Source organism: Camelus bactrianus, chromosome 9, assembly GCF_048773025.1.
Source record: "Camelus bactrianus isolate YW-2024 breed Bactrian camel chromosome 9, ASM4877302v1, whole genome shotgun sequence".
Classification (NCBI taxonomy): Eukaryota; Metazoa; Chordata; class Mammalia; order Artiodactyla; family Camelidae; genus Camelus; species Camelus bactrianus.
The window spans coordinates 56,941,754-56,968,666 of NC_133547.1; the positions used below are offsets into that span (position 1 = coordinate 56,941,754).

Sequence of the window (26,913 nt, forward strand, 5' to 3'; positions counted from 1 at the left end):
AAGGTAAGAGATCCTTTGCTAGGATTCTACTCATTGCCCTGAAACTAGCTGAGAACTTAGTGCTTCCTGATCATTTTTCTGCTGCCTGGTTTTGATTACTTTTGGGTCTCACTTTCAGTTTCTTCATGATTTCTCCAACTGACCAGCAGGTCCACTGTTGGGCCTGGCTTAAGAAATACATGCCGGAAGACAGCAACCTGATTCTGGAGGACGTCACCTGGAAATATACCGGTAAGGCAGCCCTCTGGGGTCAGCTAGCGAGAAAAGGCCAGCTGGTCCAAGTTGACCCAGATTTATCTTCTCCATTTGCCTTCTTTATATCTGACATTCAAAAATGAGTGTTAGAAGCCTGGGAGAGGCTTCTGGTGATAGAATTGATCTCTGATGCTTCCCCACGTTTTTATAAGTGAAGCGTGGAATGAGTTAGTGCTTCAGTTTGTGGTTTATTCATTGCTGTCCCCTACAGCATGTAGGAGTGCAAATATTTGTTGAATGAATAACTCACTTTTAAAGTATTTTTATATTACCTGCATATTATTTTCTTTAAAATTTCCCCTTAGTTTTTTCTTTAATGAGTAAATAATTTTTAAGGATAACTTAAATTTCCTGATTCTCTCTTCCTAAGCAGTCCTAGCAGGGAGCGGCCCCTCCTCTTCTGCCATCCCATTCCAGGTTTAACCCTCCCTCCTCCCACTAATCAGACTCCTTCCCCTCACCTCCACCAGGTCCTCAGCCTAGTTCATCATGGTAGCAAATATAATTACCTTCTTGCTACCAGATTGGAAGACTATAGACACTTATTGAAACAAGGCTTGTTTTTTAGTTCATTTGAGAGTGGTTGATGTGTAATTGGCCCAGCTGCTCTCCCAGATGTGACAATCCAGGTTGGGTAGGCAGCTCTCAGGGCTCTCCTGGTACTGGTTTGGGTTTGGGGCTTTTTCCATCATATAGGCACACTGGGAAGGGAGGGGAACGGGCTTTGTGCAGGTTTATGGCCAGCTCTGGCCTCATGATCCCAACGTAGCTGCATAGGAGGCTGTGGAGTTTTGTCTTCCTGTGTCCCCAGGAAGAGGAAACACACTAGCTAGGCTCTTATGCCAGCAGTCAGTAGCTACATGTAGCCTGTCTGAAGTGTATTTGCCAGAATCAGGGTCCATCCTAGGACTGCCTAAGCAAAGGGACACAAGCAAGTCCAGAACAGACCTTTCCCACTGGTTCAGCTGTTCACCTAGAGCGGTCAGACATCTCTTGTTCTTTTCTATTTAGCCCTCAATCTGATTGGTCCTCGAGCTGTGGATGTGCTATCCGAGTTGTCCTATGCACCTATGACTCCAGACCACTTCCCAAGTCTGTTTTGCAAGGTGGGTACTCGTAAAGTTCTAGTGTTTAAATGGGCAGGGAATATTTCTTTTATAGAGATGGCAATTACATGTTCTGACTATGGCATTAACACCCACAAAGCGTGTTCTGACTTTTATTAAGCAAACAAAATGACTGAATAAATCCATTTATTTTTCAATCTTTATGGCCTCCTTACTTAACAAACATTAAGGTATCTTAATGGGAGAGGGTATAGCTCAGTGGTAGAGAGCATGCCTAGTGTGCATGAGTTCAAGGGTTCAATCCCCAGTACCTCCATTAAAAATAAATAAACCTGATTACCTCCCCCCAGCAAAAAAATAATTTAAAAAACTTTTTTTAAAAAGGTATCTTTGAAGTGGACTTAACTTCTCTGAATATCAATTCTATATTTATTGCTTTCTATAGCAGTGGTTTAAATTTTTAAGTTACAGTATTAGGACACTGATGCCAAAAAATGCCAGTCAAGGTCCAGTCCCTTCCCTCCATGCAGTGTCTCTTCTTTTCCGCACAGAGTAACTTCTGAGTATGTGGCATCTTGAGTTTAGAAATGGTTTAGTTGAATCCCTGAACAGTTTACATAATTTTCTTTCTTGTACTTGGCAAGTAGATCTCAGTGAAACAAATTGAAAAGAAGAAATGATAACTGAATACTCTCAAGGAAGTGGCTGATTAGAGAGGTCCAAGCAGACAGATGTTTTGGCAACCTGTAACAAGCAGCTTCGGGATGGTTACCAGTGGGAGGCTCTTTGAAGTTCAAGCCAAAGTTGGGATCCACCTCCTAAGTGACTTTACAGCTTTCCTTCTTCTCCATGGCACAGTGAAGGCAACAGAAAACTCTTAGAGCTGACAGCAGACCCTGTCACAGCACTTTCTTTGCTGCTTGAAGAAGTGACCCACACACGTGCCTACAACAATACCACGCTGTGTCGGCTCCCCATAGAAATAGTTTGCTTAAGGGCCTTCTGGGACTTACCACTTCCCATTATAGGAGCAGTGATTGAGTCAGAGGCCCCTGTTCAATAACTGAGCTGCTGGAAACAAGTTTGAACATTAGAAACCCAGTCTCTGCCCCTAGGTTAGCAGGTGAACTGTGTTGCATGACATCAGGCATCTTCTGTGGGGCAGGCACCCAATGACTTGTCTGCCAAGTCCACCAGAGAAGATATTTGCCTGGTCTTCACTGCTTCCAGTGCCCCTGACTAAAAGAAAACTTTAGCAGGACTTTGCAAAAAGAACTATTTTGTGCTTGTGACAGACTTTGCCTCCACTTCCCACCAGCAGCTTGGCTGGCACTCCTGAACTGGGGCTGTTCATAAGAAGAGAAGAGACATTGGAAGGGCTGTGCTCCATTTCTGATGACCCCAACACCCAACATTTCTGATGAAACAGACTGACTTGAAGTTCTTTCATTCACATCTGTTTCCTTTAGGGTGAAACAGGGTGCAGAGCTAATGAGAGGGGTTTACCTCAGGCATTCATTCCTCTAACATATGTGGAGGGGCCCACCTCCCCTGAGGAGTTTCCACAATGACCTTCTCCCTTTGTTTCCACAGGAGATGAGCGTGGGCTATGCAAATGGGATCCGGGTGATGAGCATGACTCACACAGGAGAGCCAGGATTTATGCTTTATATCCCCATAGAGGTGAGAACCACGGGAGGAAGGGTCCTGGCAGGGGTACAGCGCCATGTCTGGCTGGGCCTTGGTCATTGAGGTAGGCTGCATTAAAGAGATCGTAACATTTTTAGCTAAGCTTTTGTATAGGTAATACATTTACAAGGTTTAAAAATAAAAATCTATAAGTATTCAGTGCCACCTGACCAGTTCCCATCAACCACCACCAGTGGTATAATTGTTAGTTTATGTCATGTCAGAGATTTTTGTGCATATGGAAGCAAGTTCAGACATACTCTTAACCCCCTTTTTAGAAACACAAATGGAAGCCTGCTGCTGTTCTTCATCTTGATTTTTTTACTCAGCAGTTTATCTTAGAGATCTTTCCCTGCCCATACCTAAAGAGAAAGAGCTTCCTTTTTCTTTTTTTCTGTATTTTTTAATGAACGTGATATATAGCATTCCATTATATAGTTGAATCATATTTTACCAGTGCAGTACTGGCAGACATGTATGGTGTTTCTAGTTCTTTGCTATTATAAAAAATTCTGCAGGGTACAAGAATGTCTTTCCTTATTGCTGTACAAACTACACAGAGTTGTCAAACTTTGGGCTGATGGGTGCAAAATAGTTGGGCAGTGCAATTTTAATTTCCCTGATGAGTGAGATCGAGCTACTCTTCAAAACTCATCTCACTCCCAGTAAAAGCCCGTCTGCAGGGCCCACACATGTCTGCCCACACCTCACCGTCTTGACAAGATGTTATTTCAAGTTACAGTTCCCCCTTCCCTGTTTTTTCTCCGTGGTGCATGTCTCATAAAATACATGTTTTCTTTATTTTGTTTATCAAGATAACCCGTTTAAGTGTAGGTTCCCTGAAGGCAGGGACTTTTGTCTGTTTTAACTTCTGTATCCCCAGTACTTAGAGAAGTACTTGGAGCTTAGTAAATGCTTACTAAATGTTGCATGAATGTTCTGGCCATATCCTTTGTCCATTTTTGTACTGAAGTATTGGTATTTTTCCCAATTTCTAGGCATTCTCTGAATCAAAGTCCTTGCTTGTTCTAATTTTTTTCCCCAGTATATCATTTGTCATGATTTGGTGTGATTTTTTGCCATGCAGAAGGGTTTTTAAATTTTTACTTTTTATTATGGAAAATGTTTGCAGATTTTACTTTTCAATGTAGGTGAATTGATTAATCTTTTTTTCTGGTGGCTTCTAGAGTTTGATACATAGAAAGGGCTTCCCCATTCCAGGGTTATAAAATTTTTCCACTTTTCTTCTGATGCTTTTTTTAGTTCATGGTATTGCTATTTGTGGGCTTAGTATTTAGTAATGCTTATCTTCCCTTATTGGAAAACTCTGAAGAACAATTTCTATTTCCTTATTTTCCCTTGTAAACTTGTATAATCATCTAGTTAAAACAAAAACACCCTAAATTTTTTGGATTGTTACTTTTGTAAATTGGGGAGAACTGACATTCTTACATGTGTTCAATCTTAGCACCAGTCTGCCTTTTTTTATTTGGAGTTTTTTTGGTGACCTTCATGAAGTTTTCTTCATGTAGATGTTACACATTCTTAAATTTATATGAATAATATTTTGGTAGTGCTGCTATTGTGAATGGGAAGGGTATCTTTATTCTGGTATCTTCTAAGTTGATTATGACTTTAAAAAGCTATTTTTGTCTATCTATTAATGCTTTAATGTATTTCCTTCCTAAACTATCTTTTTGTTTATACTTGTTTTTTGATTCTCTGGAATTTCCAGGGTTCATTCTTATAATATACAAATAGTGATAGTTTGTCATCTTAACAATTCTTAAGGTGATTTTTAGATATATATCTTTTACTTTAATATATATTTATATATAGACAGATCTACCAATTGTAAACTATGGTTTATTTTAAAGGAGAGGTATAAATGGGATGAAATAAATCTTTATACTATACTTACACATTCATGAAGCAGAACATTTTAAAATACTTTTCTTCTTAACAATTTTTATTCCTAGTTTTCTTTCTCTTGTTCAGTTGTGACAAGCAGCAGTGATGTTCAGAATCCTCATCCTGTTCTTAACATTAGTCATATTACTCGTGGTTTTAGGTTCCCTTCTGATTATTCAATGAAGCATGGGTTTATCATTATCAGCCCATGAAATTTCATCTGCTTTTCCACACTCAAGAGATATTATAGCAGTGTTAAGTTGAAGGAATTATTATTTGAAAAGAGTTAATACACATGTAGCTGATATGTTTTGCCTGTACAGACAAGGGATGGATTGTTTAGTGCCATATGGTCATTCAGGTGTTACCACCCAGTACCGGGATCATTAATCAGCCAAACCTATGGTGATGGAGAAGGTGTGTTTTCTACCTGGTTTTCCTGGGCTGATCTCATTCTTGTTTTCCATGAGTCCAAGAGGTAATGTGTATGCTTGAGTTCTTTTTAAGCTGGCTTTTGTCCTCAGGAACCTTGTACTTGTTTCTGTGAGATGTCTCCCAAAACATGGTGGCTGACGGCAGATTGTTTTGCTAACTCCCTGGCATTTAGTAACAAAATGAGTAAATGGTGGGGACCCACTTTTCCCTTTGCTGTTTTTATCTAGCCCAAGACTAGTCAGTCACTGCTTTAAATCTTTCCTCTTTTTTGCTTGTTTTGTTTTTGGAGGGGGAGGTAATTAGGTCTATATTAACTAAGTTATCTTCTGATTTCTTTTTAATGGAGGTACTGGGGATTGAACCCAGGACCTCATGCTTGCTCGGTACACACTACCACTGAACTGTACCCTCCCCCCAAAATCTTTCCTCTTCTGTCTCCCTCTTAACTCAAGAATGGAGTATTCAGCTTGAGACATGGAACCCACCCGAGCTGCTGGTGCTTTCTTACTCTTTTCCCTGTCAGTCTCCATTGGTCTCCACCCACCTATGCAATTTCCAGTCTTTCCCTCACACACATGCCACAGGCTGTGTCTTGTACCCAGCAGCATGGATTCCCTTCTCCACATCTAAAGTCATCTTGACCACCGTGGTCTGGCAAGTTGATTGCCTGTTCTGCTGGTTTATGGAGCAAAATACATTGCCAGGATAAAGAACTGAAACACCAGTGAAGCTGATTTTTGGTTTTGTTTTTTCTCAGTTTTACTGAGATACAATTTACATACGTCATTGTATATAAGATTAAGGAACAGCATAATGGACTGAAGTACATAGACTGTGAAATGATTACCACAGTAAGTTTAGTTAGCATCCATCATCTCATATAGATACAATAATTTCAGTAACTTTATTCTTCACCTCTATTTGGGTATTCTTTGTATTTTCCAACTCTGCTAAAAACTTCGCTCTGTCCATCTCTGCTCCTCAAGTTCTCTGAATGTCTTTGCCATCGTTATTTTAAACTCTTTCTCAGATAAACTGTCTATCTCCTCATCACTTATTTCTTCTTCTGGGGTTGTATCTTGTGCCTTGGCCTGCAAGATATTCCTTTGCCGCCTCATATTGTCTGTCTATTTGTATTTTTAGGTAGGTTACTTAACGTTTCTTGACCTTGGAGCAGTGGCCCTCTGTGGGAGATGTCCTATGCGTCCCAGCAGTGCACGCCTCTCTTGTCACCCAAGGGCCAGCGTCCAGCTGGTCCCAGTGTAGAATCTGGCCTGTGTTTGTGGATTCCTTCCACAGGCTTTGGGATTGTTTTCTTATTTCTAGTATTTGCCCCTGGTGGATGGGGCTGGACTAGAGGCTTATGCAGGTTTCCAGGCAGGAGGAGCTGGTGCCTGCCCACTGCTGGGTGAAGCTTGGTCTTGGACCTCTGGTGGGTAGGGCTAAGTCTAGAGGCATTTGTGGCTCAGGAAGTCTGCTGATGGGTGGGGCTGTGTTCCCACCCAGTATGTGGTTTGGCCTGAGGCTTTCCAGCCCTTAAGCCTACAGACTGTTGGGTGGGGCTAGGTCTTGGTGATAACAATCCAATCAAGATGTCAGTATTCAGGAAAGCTCATGTAGATAAACACTCCTGGAATGTCTGCCATCAGCTTTTATGCTCCCTGGGTGAACCGCAGCAGTCCCCTATGTCCCCAAGAGACCTTCCAAAACGAGCAAGCAGGCCTGCCCAGGTTTGTATGAAATCACTGTCTCTGCCCCTGGACCCGGCCCATGTGAGATCCCATGCATGCTTCCCAGGAGAATGAAGCCTTTGTCTCCCCCAGTCCCGTGGGGCTCCTGGAGTTAGCCCCACAGGCCTTAAAAACCAGATGTCCTGGGGTCTCCTGCTCCTCCCAATGCCAGAACCTGGGGCTGGGGAGCCTGACGTGGGGCTCAGAACTCTCACTCCTGTGGAAGGGCCTCTGTGACCCAATTATTCTTCAGCTTGTGGGTCGCCCACCTGGGGGGTATAGGGCCCGATTATATCGCGAACACGCCCCTCCCACCTTCCCACTGTGGTTCCCAACTTCTGTTTTCAGTTGAAGATGATCTTTTTTACTAGGTTCCAGTCTTTTTTCTTGATGGCTGCTCAGCAGTTGGTTGTGGTTTTTGTCACGAGAGGCGAGCTCATGAACCTACTACTCTGCCATCTTCTCATACAGATATAATAAAAAGAAAAGAACTCTCAGAACTTTTTCATATGTATCACACAGCATTGTCAACTGTTGTCATCATGTTGAACATGACATCCCTAGTACTTACCTTGTAACTGGAAGTTTGACCACCACCTTCCAACCCTCACCCCTTTACCCACTGGTAACCACAAATCTCATCTCTTTCTATGAGTTTGGTTGCTATTTTGGGTTTTTGGTTGTTTTTTTGTTTTTTTTTAAGTGAGATGATAAAGAGTCTGTCTCATTTCTCTATGTCTTGTTTTCTTTGTTTTAATTTTTAAAGTAAACAGTGCAGTTTGTTGTTGGGCGTTAGACTATCAGTATGTTTAGAGAGACTGAATATTTGCTTTCAGTTTGGAAAACTTTCTGTTCCTTTAAGTATCTGACACACATTTCAGGAACGAAGAGGCTGGATGTTGTGAGACACAGGCTTGGGCTCTGCTGTGACTTGTTCTAGGTCTCTAGGATATGCCCTAATCCACGTGGAAAAGCAGAGTTGTGGGTGCACATCTCGAGTTCTGGGTAACACAGGTTTCACAGCTGGGGCCAGCGCTAAGGGGAGCTGGGGCAAGAGAACAAAGCCAGTGCAGGGGCTGGTGGGGAGACGGTTATGCGATAGGTGACTGACTGACTGGTGAGAGAGCTGCTGTGAGTTGCTATTTAGTAACGGCTGTGTCATTAGACCCTAGACATGTTAGAGAAGTGAGAAGATAAGGGTGCTGCTTTCGTGGAGCATAAGAGTGGGCTATAGCACTTTGGTTCCTGAGGAGCATGGACAGCCACTTCCCTTGTCCAGGGGACAGTGTCAGCCATCAGGCCCTGCCAGACACCTGCCATGTTGAGTTCTGAGGGTCTGCTGCTACTGACCTTGTGTCTCTCCCTCTAGTACGCCCTGCACGTGTACAACGAAGTGATGGGTGTTGGGCAGAAATACGGAATCCGGAATGCTGGGTATTACGCTCTTCGTAGTCTCCGAATTGAGAAGTTTTTTGCTTTCTGGGGTCAGGATTTAAACACCCTCACCACACCCCTGGAATGTGGACGAGAGTCTCGGGTGAAGTTAGATAAGGTACGTACCTATGCTCACTCCACTCTGTCCCTCAGCTTTGCAAGCAGGGAGCCCGCGTGAGGACCAGGAGAGCTGGCGTCAAAGGAAGTGTCCAAGTGTTGAGAGCTCAGCGATGACAATCAGGGTGTCCTTGCAGTAAGAAATGTGTCTGTGGGGTAAAACACTTAATATGGACACATAATACACAACACTTGCTTGGCGCACTTTGCTCTCTTTTAGACCGAGTGCTTTCTGGGCAGTTTTTCTGAGTTGATTATGGTGATTCATTAAACATGCCAGGAATATATGTACAAATGAGTCACCTTACATTCAACTGCCTAATTTTTTTGTTTCTCTTCAGAGTAACACATGAAAATGATTTTTTTTTTTTAAATACCAGTTTACTGGGAAGTTCAGTGAAAAGCCTGTTTTCCTACCTCTGAACCTACCCAATCCCACTGCCAGTCTGTCCTTGTACAGGCTCCCACGTAGGTAGGGCCAACAGATGGTGTGTCATTTCCCTCACCACTTCCTTAACCTAGATGGGCAAGTACTACACGCTTGGTATACTGCACCTTGCTGTCTTCATTTAACAGAGTATCTTAGCAATCATATAACTTTTATATCAGAAAAAGTTAAAAAATGCTCAATTTGGGAAACAGGAGAAAATACAAAGAAGAAAATTAGTTTACTTTATCGTGCTCTTTTTTGTACATGTGCATACATAAATACACACATTGAATACAGATATATATGTGTGGACTTTCTGCTCAATTATATAAAAACATTGTTTCTAGAACAATTTTGGCAAATATTTGAGTATTGACTTTTCTTCCTGAATATTCTCTGTGTGGTCTTGTGATTGAAACGTGTTTATAAAATAGAAGAGAGAAATGACATGTACCTGTGTTGAGAAAAGTTCTCTGAAGGTGCCCTCCATGTAGTGAATGCAGTTTTCCGCATGGCAGGAACCACTTTCCCAGAGCTTGCAGGGGTATGTGTGGGGGTGCGGTCCCTTGCAGCGACACCAGGTGTAGATGCCATCTCAGCGCCACCTCTCTCTCTCCTAGGGGATGGATTTCATTGGGCGAGACGCCCTGCTGCAACAGAAGCAGAACGGGGTGTATAAACGTCTCACTATGTTCATCCTGGATGACCACGACACAGACCTGGACCTCTGGCCTTGGTGGGGGGAGCCCATTTACCGGAATGGGCAGTACGTGGGCAAGACCACAAGCAGTGCCTATGGCTACACCCTGGAGCGCCATGTGTGCCTGGGCTTTGTGCACAATTTTTCTGAGGACACCGGGGAAGAGCAGGTGGTGACGGCAGATTTCATCAACCGGGGAGAATATGAGATTGACATCGCTGGACATCGGTTCCAGGCCAAAGCTAAGCTGTACCCCGTCCCATCCCTCTTCACCCATAAACGCCGGAAGGATGACGTGGAGCTAAGTGACTTGCAGGGGAAGTAATGCAAGGCAGTTTCGTCACCTCCCCATCATCTTAGGCACTTTTCTCCCCCCGATTCCCTCCCTCTTCTTGATTTAACCTTTGCCTCCTGCCTCTTATCTTGATATAATTTTAAGCTTTTAAACTTTTCCTTTGCAACCTCTCCTGTCCTTGCATCTTCTCCTCCCTTTTCCAGTTTTCCCCCGACACTCTGGGGCTGGTTGTCCAGTCCCTCCACCTCAGAGGTTCCCGTGATGACAGGGAGCATGTCTGACAGCAGGACAGGAGCAGACTCCACTCGTGGCTGTGGGTTATGGTGAGTCTGACTTCAGATGCTGTGTCCTGAAGCCAGAAAGGCTGATGGTATGCAGGCCTCAGGGTAAGAGTCGATCTCCGTGGGGCTAAGCTTTTCCAGAGTGAGCTGTTAATTTGGGGGGAGGGGGGTTTACTGTGTCTGACACAGCCCTGTGGCTCTTTCTCCCATCCCATCGTGCTTGGGTTGGCACCCTGATACCTCCAGCAAGAGGAGGACCATCTACCTCACTGATTAGAGGCATCACGTGGGTGTTTTCTGGGGTTAACCCTCCCAGGCCTCCCTCCCGACCCAGTTATCAGACTGTTGGGCCAGGGCCACCTACCTATAATTTTCTTCATCTCTGGCTAATCTCTACAGTGAGGGGTGTTTTGATTTGGTTAGCTGAGTAAACAAATAAGACAGTGTTTGAAAGGGAAAGACCATGTTGCCTTTTTCATTACTTTTCGTAGCTGAAAGGGTCTGACCTCAAAGTACAGCACTGGGGATGCTGAGTTTCCTATTAAAACAGTGCTGCTTTTTTCTGTCAGCAACTCAAACGTTCAGTCATCCCATCTTGATCCTTTTCTCCAAGTGCACGTGACGATCAATTCAGCCTCCCATCCCTTCCACAGGAGGCCCACTGGCTCAGTACATTATCTCTCTCTTTAGAACAGGGAGGGGGAGGTAGGACAAGCATCCTGGTTGAATAACTAAGCCTTGTGCCCATGCTGAGTTGAAGAGAACTACCGGGACCCCAAGTTTTGCTGCCCCTGCATGGAACAGATAGATGCACACGAGATGACCCACGCAGGTCCATGGAGTTCCGAGTGCGGACAGTATACATTACCTAAGCCCGAAGTCTGCATTCCATCTTTTCTTTCCAGCCTCCTCTTTGGAATAGAAAGTGACTTGGGGTACCAAGAAGCCCTGCACACTTTTAAGCAGTGTCTGTTTTCTGAGAGTGAAACTTGGATCTCACAGATGGGTATCCATCCCCACACTTAATTTCCCCTTGCAAACTGCTGCTAGAGATTTTAACTAATGTATTTTGGATGCATTAATTCTAATAGGTCAGTAAGTACATTACAGAAGATCCTTTTGTTAGAGCAGCTTAAAATTCTCAGGTGTCTGCCTGCTCTGGCACTTCTCTGGGATTCCTGTTTACCTACTTGATCACTGAGTTTAGTGTCCACCTTCTTAGTAAGTCTTAATTGATTTAACAAAGTAGTGTGTGATTAGAAAGCTGTTGGGGGACTTCACTATTTCGGTGCAAATGTGTGTATAACTAGCTGAGAGATGCTGCTTCTGGGCAAAGAGGAGAGAGGAGAGGTGCTGCCCAGCTGGAGAGCAGAGCAGTGCACGGCAGCTGTGAAACTTGAGAGAGCAGGAAACGGGCACCCAGCCAATGCAGGTGTTACCAGCAGGGAGCTGACTGACCCAAGAAGGTGGAGAAATAAAAGTATCATACCCTGCACCACTCCAAAGTCATCTTTGGAAATGAAAATTTGGGATTAAATCCAAAAGAAATTGTAAGTTATATGCATAAATTATATCTTGTCTGTAAATAGGGGTCACACTCCTAAGACTATGGCAGGATGTTAATCTTCTGGGGTACCAGTCGTTAATTGAGTGCCCTGAAATATATTTACCTTCTGGTACTTTACCTTGGTCCTAAATTATAGGGGCTAGTTCTTTCCTGCCTCAAGCACAGCTGACAATCAAAACATCCTCATTTCTGTGTCATTTCCAGCTCCTGGACAGTGGGACTGCACGTGTTTGCCTTCTGCGACAACTCACCTCTCCTCAGAGATGCGAGGGATTGTTGAAAGGGTGGCTGGATTTTGATTTTAGGTGGTTGATACTTTCTTCTCTCTGAAATGATCTGTCATCAATGCTTGTGCTGTCTTGTCTTCTATCTGGTCAGCATATTCAATTGAAGAATCATTTTGAACCTATAAACACAAAGGGCCTCAAACAGATGGAAGACCCAAGGTTGCAAGTCTCCTGTGGGCCTTCTCCTCCCTTGAAATAAGCCCCTAGTTACTCAGGTCATATGTAAATCCCATGGTCATGTGATTGACACTGAAGATTTCCCATCTGTGATGAAAGCGGTAATTCAGAAAGTTTTCAAAGTAAAAAGGGACAACACCTACCTGCTTGGATAGCCCACTTGATGTCCTTTAATTTGTGTTTCTGTCACATAGCACTGCACAGGCAGGACCTGCTCCAGGAGACAGAAGTGAGCAATTCCCGCGCTAATCCTAGTGCTCCTCTCAGGAGTCCCTCTACCCCTAAATGCGAGAGATGCCATTTAGCCCCATGATTAAACCCAGTCTCATTTTGGCCCCGAAGTTCCCATTCCTGCAGGAGTAGAGCCCAGTCACTTCCATTTGATTCTCATCAGGAGGTGTGGCTGGATTCTACCTCCTCATACAGACCAAGAGTTTTACCTGTGTCCCTTCTTTACAGGGCTGTTATTTCCAAGAAAGTAACTAAAACATGTGGAAAATAACTCTTCAGTTTTCTCCTTTACCCTGCCTATGCATGCGCTTGAGATGCTAACCCCTCCCTACTGCCACACTGGCAGGATCGAACCACTAAAAAGTGGTTTTGCTTCACTGAAAAGACGACTCACCACCTTGCTTTCTGGCTCTGTTTATCCTCTGGCTTTTGGACACATTTGCTGGCATTTCAGTGAGTCTTCATAACATCCCTTGAGAAGCTGGGACATATAAAGAGGGAATCTTCTATGACCTATAGTCCTGATTCTGACCCAAACCTGTGTCCTGGGAGAACAGTTACATTGGTTTGCTTTCAGGCGTTAGCCACAAGGTTCCTTTTTATACCTCGTCGTTGCTTCTGGGCCAGAGTAGCCAGCAAGGATGTCTTTAGTATCTAAGATAGAGGTCTCGTCCACAGTGCTTTAATACTGAAGAATAAACTACCGTTTCGATTTTCTTTCTGCACATCCCATCCCAACACCGCCACATTACTCACAAACTTTGATATAAGCAGCATTGTCAACGTGATGTAGAGAAAAGTTTCTCTCAAGTAACGAATTTTCATCTCGCACAGGTCATTTACAGGCACACGGACTCAGGAGAAGCACAGCTGAGTGTAAGAAACAGTAGATGAAATAGGGATTAACCACATCCTGCACTGAGTCTTCAGTGAGCTAGGGATCCATGTCCCCACCACTCTGCCCTCCACGTAAAGGTGCTGAGTTGTAAGGCTCCTTCACTATCATTATGGGGCTGGCACCTGCTATCCCTTGACACTACAAATACACTATTTTTCAAGAGGACTGAGTATTTTTGTATGTTTTTGTCTTCTATTTGTCCATTAAACACCAGAGTTCCTTGTATAAGATTCTCGACTTCTAAGCAGAACCCTTGGAGAATCAGACATTTCTTCATGGGCCATTATTCTCATGATATTTAGATACACCTATTTTTATCCTTTGCAAAACTTTCTTCTTGCCTTATTTTTCTGTCTGACAAGGACAGAAATTACAAGAAGTGGGGAAGATACTTTTAACATCCTTTTCAACAGATCTATGCCAGAATTTCCTTTGCACACCAAGAACTGGAGCTTGGAGCACCTCTTTTCTCCAAGCCAGATTCTAGTGCCTTACACTCCAGGACGCCACATGGTGGGTGGAGATGGGAAGGATGAGAGCAAAAGTCCCTTCAACAGCTGGGTGCGGGGGAGAAAGCTCTGCAGCTTGTTTCATTAAAGGCTTTTCTAGCAGCACAGTTAGTAACACTTTACTCTCTGGTCAACTCTTGGGATGTGTGAAAACACTTGTGATTAGCGTAAAGTGCTACAACCCATTTTTGCATTTGTAAATGTGCAGTTTAACTCAGCCCTGTTCCATCCCTGTATAGTGTCAGCATGTGGTCTTGAGGACACTCGAAGCACTTTGGTAAAAATGAGATCTTTCCGATGTGCCCTGGTGACAACAGGCACAGAAGGTGACCGAGCGTCTCTGCCCTCTGTGAATATGGTATTAACATTGTGCAGTGTTTCTATCAAGCCAAATGTCAATTCAGATTTTCTTCTCATATTACTAAGTTTGTAAATGAATAAACAGACATTTTAACTACTCCTGCCATGTCTATTTATGAAATGTTCTACATCTGTAATAACCAGGTTCACGTATTTGCCACCACTGAGACAAAACACCATACATAAAACCATTTGTACCTCTTACCAGAGTGTAAAAGAGAATTTGGAAAAAGGAGGAAAGATACAGCACTTAAAACTGTTACTCTCCAGGCAGGGGGGACGTGGCTGTGAGAAGAAATCCCCTGTTCCTCCTTCTGAAGTTACTATCTCTGGACTTGACATCCTATCTTACAACTTACAAGAAGCTAGCACTGGACTTAGCGCCCATGTCTGTGTGGAAAGTGAACCGTGTGTGCACAACTGCTCACAGTGGTAAAAAATATAAACAGTCAGTGACTTTTTAGTAAACCGAGTTTCCATCCAGAAATTTAGTCACTGGACTTGACTACCTATTTTCTGAACAACTACATCTGGGAATCCATAGAAAATGTGTCTTAAGAATCTCGTCAACTTCCCTTCTAAACTTAACTTTTTATGTCCAGTTTCATGAATAACCAACTTTGTTACGACTGAAGTAGTACAGAAGAACATCCCACAGGCTCCGAGGCTAACTCCAAAAGAGGACTTCCACCAGCGTTTTGTACAGTGACGTTTCTGGGCCTCCCATGGTGAGTACTTTGAAGGGGATACGACTGTCAATTACTTGTGTCTTCCTCTCAGTATGCGCATACTGGATTAAGTACATTACAGGCCATACTGACAAGGAGTAGCTCCAGAAAGGAAGAAGCCCAGCAAGCTGAGTCTGAGTGAGAAGGACTTACTTTCCGGCTCCCCCGCCAAACGAAAGGCCAGCAGAGTTCATTCCCGCCAGGACAAAGTAGCCCTGCACTGAAGGAGACTCTCCCATGATGCACCTCATGTCCGGGGTGAAGGTCTCAGGGCAGTTCACCAACTTCACGATCTCCAGAGCCTCCAGTTCTGGCATCCGACGCAGGAGGGAACTCAGCAGGGGCTCTGAGAAACAACAGCAAACCAAAACAGAGTCCCCAGCTTTAGGGAAGTCCCAAACGTTCCACCGCTTACGCTTCTCTACCTCCCTCCTTTTAGAAAATTCTCTTGGAGAGCTTTCCTGAGAAGAGCCAGCTTGGCCATTTATCAGAAGCAGAAACCGTGGTGGAATCGTGGGGCGTACCTACAAAGTGATCGACATAAACACAGATGGAGAGGAAAGAAAGATACTCTCTAGAGAGGAAAGGAGCTGAGGGAGAGCAGATGCCACCCGTGCCTAAAGAGGACAATCTCAAAGGGATCAGAACTCGAGGGAAAGCCCTTAAATGGCCCCCAAAGAGATCTGCAATAAAAGACAATGTCACCTAAGTTGGAACAGCAGCAAAAGACAGAGCCTCGGCCTGTTTTAAGGTAAGTCCACAGTCAGGGAATAAGCCAGTGGGACAGTGGTAACAGATGACACACCAGGCTGAAGCAGGCTGGTGGGTACATGGGGGTTTATACTGTTCTCCCCACTTTTAAAAGTTTGAAATTTCCCCAAAATTAAGTTCTAAAGGGAAGGAGGGACACTCTTCATTCTAGTCCCTTTCATAGCTTTTGAATTTGGGACCATGTGACTATATGACCTATTCAATAAATTAAAATTATTTTAAAATTGAGTAGAAGAACGTATTAACGAAACAATTCTGCTTTTTAAAATTCTCTTCAATTTTATACGAAGTCCTATCAAAAGAAGGTTTCCTCCTAGCCTAAAATTTCAGCAGTGATGTTAGGTAAGTAAGAGAAGCCAAAAATCATTTAACCGAGATCCAAGATTTTTAGTTCCCTGAGGCTGTTCACCAGTAACTGCATCCTTAGACCAGACAAACTCTGTAGACTGCCCTCTGTAACCACCGAATGGTGTTGTTACAAAAATCAAATAAGGAACTACGGAGGCATACCTCGGTTCAGTTCTAGACCACCTCAGTAAAGCGAATGTTGCAATATAGCGAGTCACTGAATTTTCTGGTTTCCCACTGGATATAATATGTAAATATTATGTTTACACTCTACTGTAGTGTATTTTTTAATGTGTGTGTGACAGCATTATGCCTAAAAAAGCAATGCACATACCTTAAAAACAAATTTAAAATAAAATTAAATACTTTACTGCTACACTAATTTGAAAAGATTCATGCACCCCAATGCCCCAATGTTCATAGATGCATTATTACAATAGCCAAGATGTGCAAGCAACTAAATGTCCATAGACAGATGGGTAAAATAAACGTGGTTTTTTATATATATATATATAATGGAATACTACTCAGCTGTAAGAAAAAAATGAAATTTTGCCATTTGCAACATGGATGGACTTGGACGGTATTATGCTTGCTTAGTGAAATGAGTCAGAGAAAGACAAATACTGTATGTTATCACTTATATGTGGAATCTAAAAAAGAAAATGAACTAGTGAATTAAATAAAAGAGAGAGAAAGAAAGAAGCAGACTCACAGAATCAGAGGATAAACCAGCACTTACCAGTGGGGAGAAGGAAGGAAGAGGGGGCAGGAGAGAGGCAGGAGATCAAGAGGAACAACTACCATGTACAAGATAAACAAGCTACAGACCTACATTGTACAGGACAGAGAATAGAGCCAATATTTTATAATAACTGAAAATGGACTATAACTTAAAAATTATGAGTCATTATGTTGTACACCTGAAACTTATACAATATTGTACCTTAACTAGATCTCAGAAAAACTTTTTAAAAAGTCAACTCATTCAGACTTCAGTGCATTATTAAAACTTCTAAAAAAAAAAGTTAAAAAAAAAAAATTGCTAAAATGTGCTAACCATGATCTGAGCCTTCAGCAAATCTTTTTTTTTGCAATAGTAACAACAAAGATCACCGATCATAGATTGTAACAAATATAATAATAATAAAAAAGCCACAATTACCAAAATGTGAGAGACACAAAGGGAGTAAATGGAAAATGGCACCAACAAGCTTGCTCAACACAGAGTTGCCACAAACCTTCAATTTATTCAAGACGCAGTATCTGCGAAGAACAATAAAACGAGGTGTGCCTGCATTCCTGAAAACGCTTTAAAATATAAGGTCTTAGACAAATATATGGCATTCGTGTTACAACCTAGTTCACATACCAAAGTGATCCCAGTCTTCCTGTAGATTCTGAATCTCCAGCTGGTTCTTGCCCTCAGTGAAAATTGGTTTCGGGTTCTTCTCAAAGCCCCCAGACAAGATGCCACCCTGCCAGTTCCGAATATAAATTCTTCCGTCAGCGTCCACAATAGCTGAGGAAGAGAAATGACAAGGGGGTGGGGAGTAGGAGAGAAGAAACAGGGTTTAGGGCCCAGCCAGCATTCCAGATGGACAGAAAAAGAAGCACAACAAAAACACCAATTATAGGCTTTATTAGCCACACAGCATCCAGTGAACACTGGCTCTCATCAGCTTGAAAATACCTTTCCCGGTCATGGGGGAGGATCCTCCCTCTCAGATTTACAGTGGAGACTTTCTCAGACTATGCCTAACCAGATCAGTTACCTAGAAGCTTTAACTAGGCCTCACAACCAACCAAACTACGTAACTGCCACTGTGCCACGTGAAAGCCTAACAGAAAGGGGGCTGCAGAGCCCACTCTAGGGACGAAGACCTCAAAGTGACATCAAACCCTCCCACGGCGCCGGGAGTCACTGAACAGCCCGAGTTTATAGCTCACCTATGACATCTCCACTATGTACAGCATTGAGACAAAAACTCTAGGTTACATTCCAAACATTCTCAATTTGGAATTACAGTTAACTTGCCAAAAAACAAACAAAATTGCTGAAGTGGGATGGCCAGAGTGGGCACTTTCATAAGGAGTCAGTTATTACAGGGAAGTTAGAATTGGGTCCCCCGCCCTGTAACATGCTCCAGAAAAGACAAGACTCTTTGGGCACAGTCTGTCCTTAGCAGAAAGCCTTCCTCTGCAGAGGACAGAACGGTGGCAAGGAAACAAGATTAAAAACAAAGTGCGAGTCCTCACTTGGTGCGTTGCTCTGCAGGGGGGTCTCCAGGGGGCGAGTCAGAAGGTAGAAGTGCTCGCAGGCATGTAACGGGATACTGACCGGCTCCTCGTTGGACAGACCCAGCTCGTATGCCCACTACAAACGGACAGATTGATTTGTGGGTGGAAGAGGAACAGAGAGACAAGTGAGCAAGTTCAGCCGCTTGAGAAGAGTTTAATTTCAAGCAGCTAATGGGCACTCTCGCTACCATGTCAGCTGTGGGAAGCCAAGCTCCCGCCTGCTGTAGTTCAATTATCGGATGGGGAGCAACACTATACCCTTTAAAGCACAAAATTTACTCTTAGCTCAAAGGAAGACCGATTTACCAGCTGTAAAAGGAACTCGTGGGGAGCAAGCAAGGCCCTTTTAACAGAATGCCTGGCCTCAACTGCAAACCCCAGACACCAATCACAAAAGAACTTCACAGGTCAGAGAGTATTCCTAGGTCCCCTTAAGACTGTGGAGGGGGAGGCAAGGGGCCAGTCTGCCCCCAGACCAACAGCGGCGTAGTGTTTCGGAAACTGAATGCATGCTCCTGGCACGATAAAACCGCCTACTACTTATTTGCTGGGTGATAGGATGAAATGAATCACCAAAGAAAGACCAAACGCCAAGGGCTGATTTATGTCAAGATCAACCGTTTCCTGGCCTTCCGGACCAGGACAGCACCAGTCACCAGGGTGGAGGAAGGAAAGGTCACCAGTGCTTCTATATGAGGAGTAAGTACAGGGTTCCGATTTGGAGTGTGAGAATTCTGAGTTTTCCCGTCCACACAAGAAACAGTGTGGTCCCTGGCATCTGTTTATTCTGTCACAATACTAACCTTACGTCTCTACGCCAAAAAATCCTGGAGACAAGAGGTAAATAAGAAAATCAGTGACCCAGTATTGCTGCTAACCTACCTGACCAGCGCAGTTGACAAAATACTGGCACTGGATCTGTCCTTTATCTGTCTCCACACCAGTGACTTGACCTTTTCTGACCATAACATGAAGAATACTCGTCCGGTCATAGATCTGAACACCTGTGGAAAGGCAGACAAAGGGTTGGTGCGTCATCACCTACCGTGTCAGAACTCGGCACTTGCAGCAAATTCTCAACTCAAGAATCACTGAAAAGGCCAGGTCGATGCTTTCATTTTAAAAACCAAAAAACTCCTGGAACCTCATCCGGAGACTGTGGAAATGGGCCTTTCCCAAGACTGAAAAGGCCAGGCCAACTGAAAAGCCAACTTTAGTAAATAACCAAATCCCAGTAATCATAAAGGGGCAGGGGAGAAAAAGTTCAGTAGGGCATCTTAAATCCTCATCTACCTACATCACGAATCAGTTTATCCAAAGTGTGTAACACCCTGGGCACTGACTAGTTCTCCCCCTTATTCACTGCAACACTGGGATGTGATCCAAGCTGTCTGTGGATTAAATCCCCAAGGTGTGTTTCAACCTTGGAGCTTCTCAAGTCCCGTGGGGGGGGTGGGGAAATGCCCTTAAATCTGAAGTGCTTTAAGCAGTAACTAAAAGCAGTTCCTTGGAACTTTAGTAAGAAAACTGTGGCCCTGAGGGAAAATATTTATTAACAGGTTATTATAGAAACACAAAATTCCTGCGAAGAGCTAAGAGCCAGTGTTCCCACATGGAAGCGGCTTGGAGCCCCTGCCTATCGTGAGGTGCTTTCTTAGACGACCTCTTCCTTCCTAACCCAAAGCCAGCTTACCATTTTGGGAGGCAGCACTTGCCAGGGCAAGAGCCACATCAGCGGAGGACACCACCGCATCCTCGGGAACATGCATGGCCCCCACCAGGTCGTGCACATTGAGGAGAGGGTGAAGTTCGGCCACTTTCTTGGGGGAGATGATCTCGGAAGGGATGCCTATGACACTGCCACAGAACACAGGGGGACAATGACATTCACTGGCCCTCCCGCAGAGGTCAGCTGACAGTAAAGTCAGGACAGGCTTCTAGCCTCATACGTACTTCAGCCTTGAGTTGACACGCTTCAGGGAGATCAGCCGGTCCTGAGTTTGTGCCAGGAAGATCGAGCCCGTCCTTATGTAACCTGGAAGAGAAAACAGCCCAAACTGAGACAGACCAGGCAGAGTGCGGCTTGGGGGAAGGGGCAGAGTGGCAAGCCCACTAGACTGTCAACAGCAGACCTGTGATGAGTCCGGACTGCCCACCAACCAACCAGTCTCAGCTCAGTCTTGTGAGGATCAAATGAAGATTCTAATGTACATCAAATCACTCTTACAATAGAAGTGAATTGCTACACAGACTTTTCTTGGGGGGAGATGTAACTCTGACCGATCTATATTCTCACCCCTTTAGGTAATTACACCCTTTGGCCTCCTATTCTAGGTGGGAGTGTAACCCTTGGTGAAGGCCACTCACCACATCAGCCTCCCCTCCCGTGTTCCCCAGTACAGCCAGCAGGCCTGTGACCTAAGCGCAAGCCATCTGACCCTCCTGGAATACTCAGTCTTGATCAAGGAGGTGCCTCATCTCAGAAGCAGCAGCGTCCTGGCCAGACTATTCTTGTTCCAGCTGAGGGACTGACTGCTGTGGGGTCCCCACAACCTGGCCTCCACCCTGCCTCCAGCTGGTAGCCTCCTGCCAGCCCTACGGGCCCCCAGTGGCCTTCCAACTAAACTCTTTTTTGCCCAAGTTACCCAGGGTCAATTCCTGTTGTTTACAATCAAAGTACCTGCTACAACTGCTATTACACTTGAGTCGATGACAATCTTCCCAGAATGCAGTGACTCTTAATTCTTATGAAGAAAAACATCGAATCAATCAGGTATATTTTAAAAAGTAAATTTAAGTATTTTCTTACTCCTCTTGAAATCATCAGCTAAATATGCCCTTCACTGACATGACAAGGTTGCCAAGTTTGGGGAACTGAAGTGTCAGAGCCTGGTTTTGAAAGGACTCGTATCTTCAATAAATTTACTCCTTTGCTCAATCCTAGAGTACACAGAAAGCAGACCTGTCCATACCACTACCACTGTGAAAAATAAAATTGCTAATTACTGGTCAATGTTTGTTTACATTTCTGTTTGTCTTCGACTGAAGGTAGAGTCAAAATACTGTGGTCAGAGGTTCCTAGTAGTTCTTTTTTCCCCCTATAGAAAAGTTGTTACTCACTGGAAATGTAGTTAGGTTATTTCTGGTAGTGTTCCATCGTAGGTCCCCCCCCGACCCCCATCCTGATGGTTTTCTTTTATATTTGAGTATGCAAAATGTTCACATCACTCTAAAAGTCGAAACTACACAAAATCAAGAAATGTCACTACCCCCCACGCCCCCACCCTCCACCCTGTTTCTGTCTTACCCTGGGAAGGTAACCAACCTCAGTACTTCCTGGTTTATCCTTCCTCTATTTCCTTGTTCGCAAAGTAAGTATGCACTTGCATATTTTATTTCTTACACAAAAGTAGCCTGTTTTACGTAATCTTTAATGCTCTGTTTTTCTCATATGACAGTGTATCCCAGAACCCACTCCACAGCAGTTCACTGACATCCTCTTCCTTTTCTCATCCACCTAGCAGTCCTTCATGTGGTTGTTCCACTTCATTTTACCAACGTCCTATGTATAATATTTAAATTTGCAGTCTTACATTTGCAATTAGATAGTATTACAATAATTAATCTTGTGGGCTTATATTTTTGTACAAAACATTCTTAAGGGCAAAAAACAAGGTACAGTCTCTAAAAAAAAAAAAAAAAAAAAAAGAAGGTACGTAATAATAATGCTGAATACAATCTGAGTTTGGTTTAAAAAAAAAAACAAAAAACTATACCTGTATACATATACCATAAAAGGGAGTCCAAGGGTACAAACTAACCAGAGTGGTAACTTTCAGGGGTTACTGAGTGGGGAGGAAAGATTTTCACTTTTTATTTTTATATTCCTATATAGCTCATATTTATTATAATGAGTATGTAACTTGTTACATATGTTTAAAATTTTTTTAAAGTTCCTTATAACTCACTAAACATTTTTTTTTCAATTGATTTGACATGGATTTGGTAAATGGCTTAATCTACCTGCATCTAGGTTTCTTATCTGTAAAAGAATGAACCTTCCTCCTTGTAAGATCAAATGATATACGGAATACTTTCAAAAAGTTATTAAAACTTTTAGATTAGCATGTTCATTCACTCGACAAAAATTATACTTCACGCAAAGGAAGCACTGCAGAAACTAGTATCTGCATAATGAGGACTGCTGAAGTGATCCACTAACTCCGAGTAGAAAGTTGTTAACGCACACCTCACGAGAATGAACTATTTTCAGAGAACTGGCACACGATTTCTTATCATTAAATCTAGGTTGTACATGTGTCATTTGTCTTAATGTCTCAGAGCAGCCCGCTGGGTGACAGTGATTATGGGAGTATACACATGTAACACTCTGCTGGGTAACAGAATTCTCCATCAGGGAAGCCCCTACAGCATCTTTCACAGCATCACTGGTGAACTACAATGGGGGTGACAGATTGAGGGGGATGCCCTTACTCTCCCTTGCCTGGCTTCCTCACTGCCCCACAGGCATCAATAAGGCAGTCCAGAAAGGGAACGAGACCAAAAGCTAGGCTAACTTACCTTACAGAGAAGAAGTCTGTCGCCCTGGTTTCTCTGGAATTGGACCACCTGAGCGATGTAAGGCTCAGCAAAGCACTAGTAACTGAACCAAGGGACTGGGAGTCAGCAGTTCTAGCTGTGAGCCCATTCTGTGGACCCTCTTCTGACTCAACCCCTAGTTAATATCTGATTCAAGTACCTTGTTGTCATTAAATTAAATCCAACCAGAAGTATCCGAAATACAGTTAGGTTCCACGTCTACCATAGCCAAGTTACCAGAAAATCAGTCTTCAGTTGCAATTTACAAATAAGGTTACCCTTCAGTTGGCAAAAAGAGAAGTTACCCTCCTCCTTTGTCACTATTAGTCTTGAATTATGTGTGATCTGAATTATGCAAGGTCTTCAGAAGAGCATCCCTCACATGTGTACTGTCCTGAATTTCACCACTGGGTCTCACTACCCTCTCATGATAATAAGAGTGGTCACCAGTTTCATCAGCCATGAGACTAGGCTCGACTCTAGGCTTCTAGCTGACCCATCTCCTCACAACAAACTGCTAGACATTCTTTCAACTTGTTATTATATGGGACACAGTACAGATCCATCTTCCTGTTCTTGGGACAATTCCTACTCACTCCAGTACTTTTTAGCTTGCAATCCCATGTCCTTACTCCCCTAATTACACAGGTAGTGGGAAATCCACGTTTATGCTTTCTAGTCAGAAATATCCTTAACAGCAACTGTTGCAGTGCAGGGGATCAAACTATGATTTAACTATCGAGCACCTAAACCTGAGTTCTTTCTCCTCCTCTTCATTTAGGAGCCACTTACTATACTTCAGTGAGTGAAATATATATGAAATGGCCCAGGAAAACATTTGTTCCCTAAGAATTGCAGAATCTGAAACGGGTCTAGGATACTGATTGAAGACCCTCAACGTATAGAGAAGGAAACTGAAGACAGCTCGACAAGCTACCTGACTTGCCCTGTGCCACCTGTCACACCCTGACTAGTGCTGAGCCTGGACTAAAACTCAAGTCCAAATTACCAAATCACTGGGCAGACTCGGTGTGAGACCAAAAACAGTACTGAGTGAAAGAGTCTAGATTACCTGCTTACCTGTTTGGATCCCTGTTTCTTGCTCTAATTGATGGTAGAGTTTGTTTGAATAGTCTGCCATCTTCTGCTCAATGGTCAAGTGTCTGGCGGTGCTTAGGATGCCAGCACAGAACCTCGTAGAGCCAGCAGCCAGCCTGTAGGATGGATGCAAATGCTATTAGGCAGACTCACACATCCGTGAATACAACATATTCAAGGTTCCTTATTATAGCACTGTTTCTAACACTAAAAGATGGAAACAAACAAAATGCCCATCAACATGAGAATGATTTAAAATTTTGGAGTTCACCTATTCAACAGAGTACTTTACATACAAAATGAATGAGAGGGGAGGGTACAGCTCAATGGTAGAGCACGTGCTTCATTAGCACGCACAAGGTCCTGGGTTCAATCCCCAGTACTTCCATCAAAATAAATAAATAAATAAATAAACCTAATTCCCGCCAGCGCCCCCCCCCCGCCAAAAAAATAAAAAATAAAAAGAATGAGAATACTTTTATGCACCAATCTTAATGGAACAACCCTAAAGAAAAAAGCCAGGGGAAGAACACAGTTTAAGTCATGCTACCACTTGCATGAGATGGGGGGAAAAAATGAATATCCAGATAGCCATATACATACCTACCAATACATATTTGATTATACATGTAAAAGAGTATCTAGAAATGATATGCAAGGAACTTAGCTCACTTCCAGTGAGGGAAACCTGTAGCTGAAGGTCAGGCAGAAGGAGACTTTTCCCTGTATGCTCTTTTATACAATTTCAATTTCGAACTCTGTGAATGTGTTGCCTATTCAAAAATAAACACACTTTAAATGTCTTAAATGTTGTCCAATTTGTGATAGGCAATAGAACATGAAAAGCCTGGAACAGAAAAAGGACACTAGGGAAAAGGTGAATGAATTCTTTAGTGAACAGAAACTTCAGTTAATAATAATGTCTCAATATTGGCTCGTTCACTGAAACACGAATCTTAACGTAAGATGTTAGTAGCAGGTGAAACTGGATGTGAGGTACATGGGGACTCTGAACTAGCTTCACAATTGTTCTGTAAATCTAAAACTGTTCTAAAATAAGTTAATTAAATGAAGAGGAACAGAAATAAGGCAGAAAGCAGCTCAAAGACGAAGCACCCGAGTCACAGGATTCATTGCTGTTTTACTACAACAGAGAGAGCAGGATGGTAAGATGTGCTGTGAGCCTGACAGAAATACATCCCTTAGCTACTTGTTATGCTGGAGCCTGCCACTTCTCTGAAAACCAAAAAGCATGAGTATTGGGCATCACAAAACAATGTACTGGAGATTTCACTTTTCTGTGATTCTTCTTAATGCCACTTCGCAATATTTAGATTAGCTATTGGTGGGTCAGTGTTACCAAAAGGGATGAGGGAAGCCCATCCAATCAGTGAAGGGGAGCCACAAGCCAAGCCAGGTCCAGTTTGATCCTTACCTGCCCTGCTCCAAAAGGACAATATCCTTCCATCCCATCTTAGAGAGATGATAGGCCACAGATGTGCCCATGATTCCACCCCCACAGATGACCACGTGTGCCTCGGCAGGCAGGGCAACGGAATGCGCTTCGGCGACGAATGCACCGCTTCTGACTGAGGACCACTTCTGCCATCCTCGGCTGTTTCTTTGTCTTCGGACCACTGATAGCAACCGGTGAAACATCACGTCCGCCAGCAACTGGGAGATGTGCTCTCACTCAGCTAAGAAGGAGATCCCCAGAATTCCAACTAGACAGAGAAAAACCAAACATATTTCATACCACTGTATTCAGTGCATAGAATTAATAAGAAAGGGCTGAAACAGAGAATAGTAATTGTTCGTTCAGCAAAAGTCTGAGAACTTACTGAGTTCCAGACACACTGCTAGCTGTAGATACAGCAGTGAACACGGAAGACGAGGCCCCTGCCTTTACACAACTTACGTTTGGGAGAGACAAGAAGCCAATGCACAAATGAAACAAGTAACAAAGCTAGCATGATGGAGTCATTAGGGGCACAGTCAAAATACGATGGTCAGAACAGGCACATGAAAAAATGCTCAGTATCACTAATTATCAGAGAAATGCAAATCAAAACTACAATGAAGTACCACCTCACACCAGTCAGAATGGCCATCATGCAAAAGTCCACAAAGGACAAATGCTGGAGAGGCTGTGGAGAAAAGGGAACCCTCCTACACTGTTGGTGGGAATGCAGTATGGTGCAGCCACTGTGGAAAACAGTATGGAGATTCCTCAAGAAACTAAAAATAGACTTACCAGATGAGCCAGCAATCCCACTCCTGGGCATATATCCAGAAGGAACCCTACTTCAAAAAGACACCTGCACCCCGATGTTCAGAGCAGCACTATTTACAATAGCCAAGACATGGAAACAACATAAATGTCCATCGACAGATGACTGGATAAAGAAGTTGTGGTGTATTTATACAACGGAATACTATTCAGCCATAAAAAATGACAACATAATGCCATTTGCAGCAACACGGTTGTCCCTGGAGAATGTCATTCTAAGTGAAGTAAGCCAGAAAGAGAAAGAAAAATACCATATGATATCACTCATATGTGGAATCTAAAAAAAAAAAAAAAAAAAAAAGACGACGACAAATGAACTTAAATATAAAACAGAAACAGACTCACAGACATAGAATACAAACTTGTGGTTGCCAGGGGGGAGGGGGGAGGGGGGTTGGAAGGGAC

At 43.4% G+C, this 26,913-nt stretch overlaps 1 protein-coding gene and 3 long non-coding RNA genes across 19 annotated transcripts in view; 3 read left to right on the forward strand and 1 right to left on the reverse strand.

Annotated features, from left to right (window-relative positions):
- The window catches only part of PDPR (pyruvate dehydrogenase phosphatase regulatory subunit), a 39,615-nt gene extending 25,144 nt beyond the window's left edge, over positions 1-14,471 (forward strand). For 4 of the 5 annotated variants that reach the window (XM_010951731.3, XM_010951730.3, XM_010951732.3 and 1 more), the window contains 5 exons: positions 119-231; positions 1,267-1,361; positions 2,916-3,005; positions 8,457-8,639; positions 9,689-14,471. In XM_010951731.3, the coding sequence (XP_010950033.1) occupies positions 119-231; positions 1,267-1,361; positions 2,916-3,005; positions 8,457-8,639; positions 9,689-10,093 (886 nt within the window). In that variant the 3' untranslated portion in view covers positions 10,094-14,471. The remainder of the gene's footprint in view (positions 1-118; positions 232-1,266; positions 1,362-2,915; positions 3,006-8,456; positions 8,640-9,688) is intronic. The other variant, XR_012509230.1, reaches the window with a different exon arrangement.
- The window catches only part of LOC105066409 (pyruvate dehydrogenase phosphatase regulatory subunit, mitochondrial), a 49,831-nt gene that overhangs the window by 14,045 nt on the left and 8,873 nt on the right, over positions 1-26,913 (reverse strand). For 4 of the 12 annotated variants that reach the window (XR_012509238.1, XR_012509231.1, XR_012509237.1 and 1 more), the window contains 12 exons: positions 25,654-25,942; positions 24,201-24,334; positions 20,475-20,556; positions 20,215-20,378; positions 19,404-19,525; positions 18,480-18,597; positions 17,593-17,742; positions 15,255-15,447; positions 12,163-13,476; positions 9,523-9,718; positions 8,648-8,787; positions 6,092-7,546 (listed from right to left, as the gene is read on the reverse strand). This is a non-coding gene — a long non-coding RNA (pyruvate dehydrogenase phosphatase regulatory subunit, mitochondrial). Of the gene's footprint in view, positions 1-1,491; positions 3,081-6,091; positions 7,547-8,647; positions 8,788-9,522; positions 9,719-12,162; positions 13,477-15,254; positions 15,448-17,592; positions 17,743-18,479; positions 18,598-19,403; positions 19,526-20,214; positions 20,379-20,474; positions 20,557-24,200; positions 24,335-25,653; positions 25,943-26,913 lie in introns of those variants that run through there. The other 8 variants (XR_012509233.1, XR_012509235.1, XR_012509234.1 and 5 more) reach the window with 6 other exon arrangements.
- LOC141578652 (uncharacterized) lies at positions 15,443-24,685 on the forward strand. Its single transcript, XR_012509243.1, has 2 exons — positions 15,443-15,852; positions 23,902-24,685. It is a non-coding gene; the product is annotated as an uncharacterized LOC141578652 (long non-coding RNA).
- LOC141578653 (uncharacterized) lies at positions 18,540-21,534 on the forward strand. Its single transcript, XR_012509244.1, has 2 exons — positions 18,540-18,646; positions 20,856-21,534. It is a non-coding gene; the product is annotated as an uncharacterized LOC141578653 (long non-coding RNA).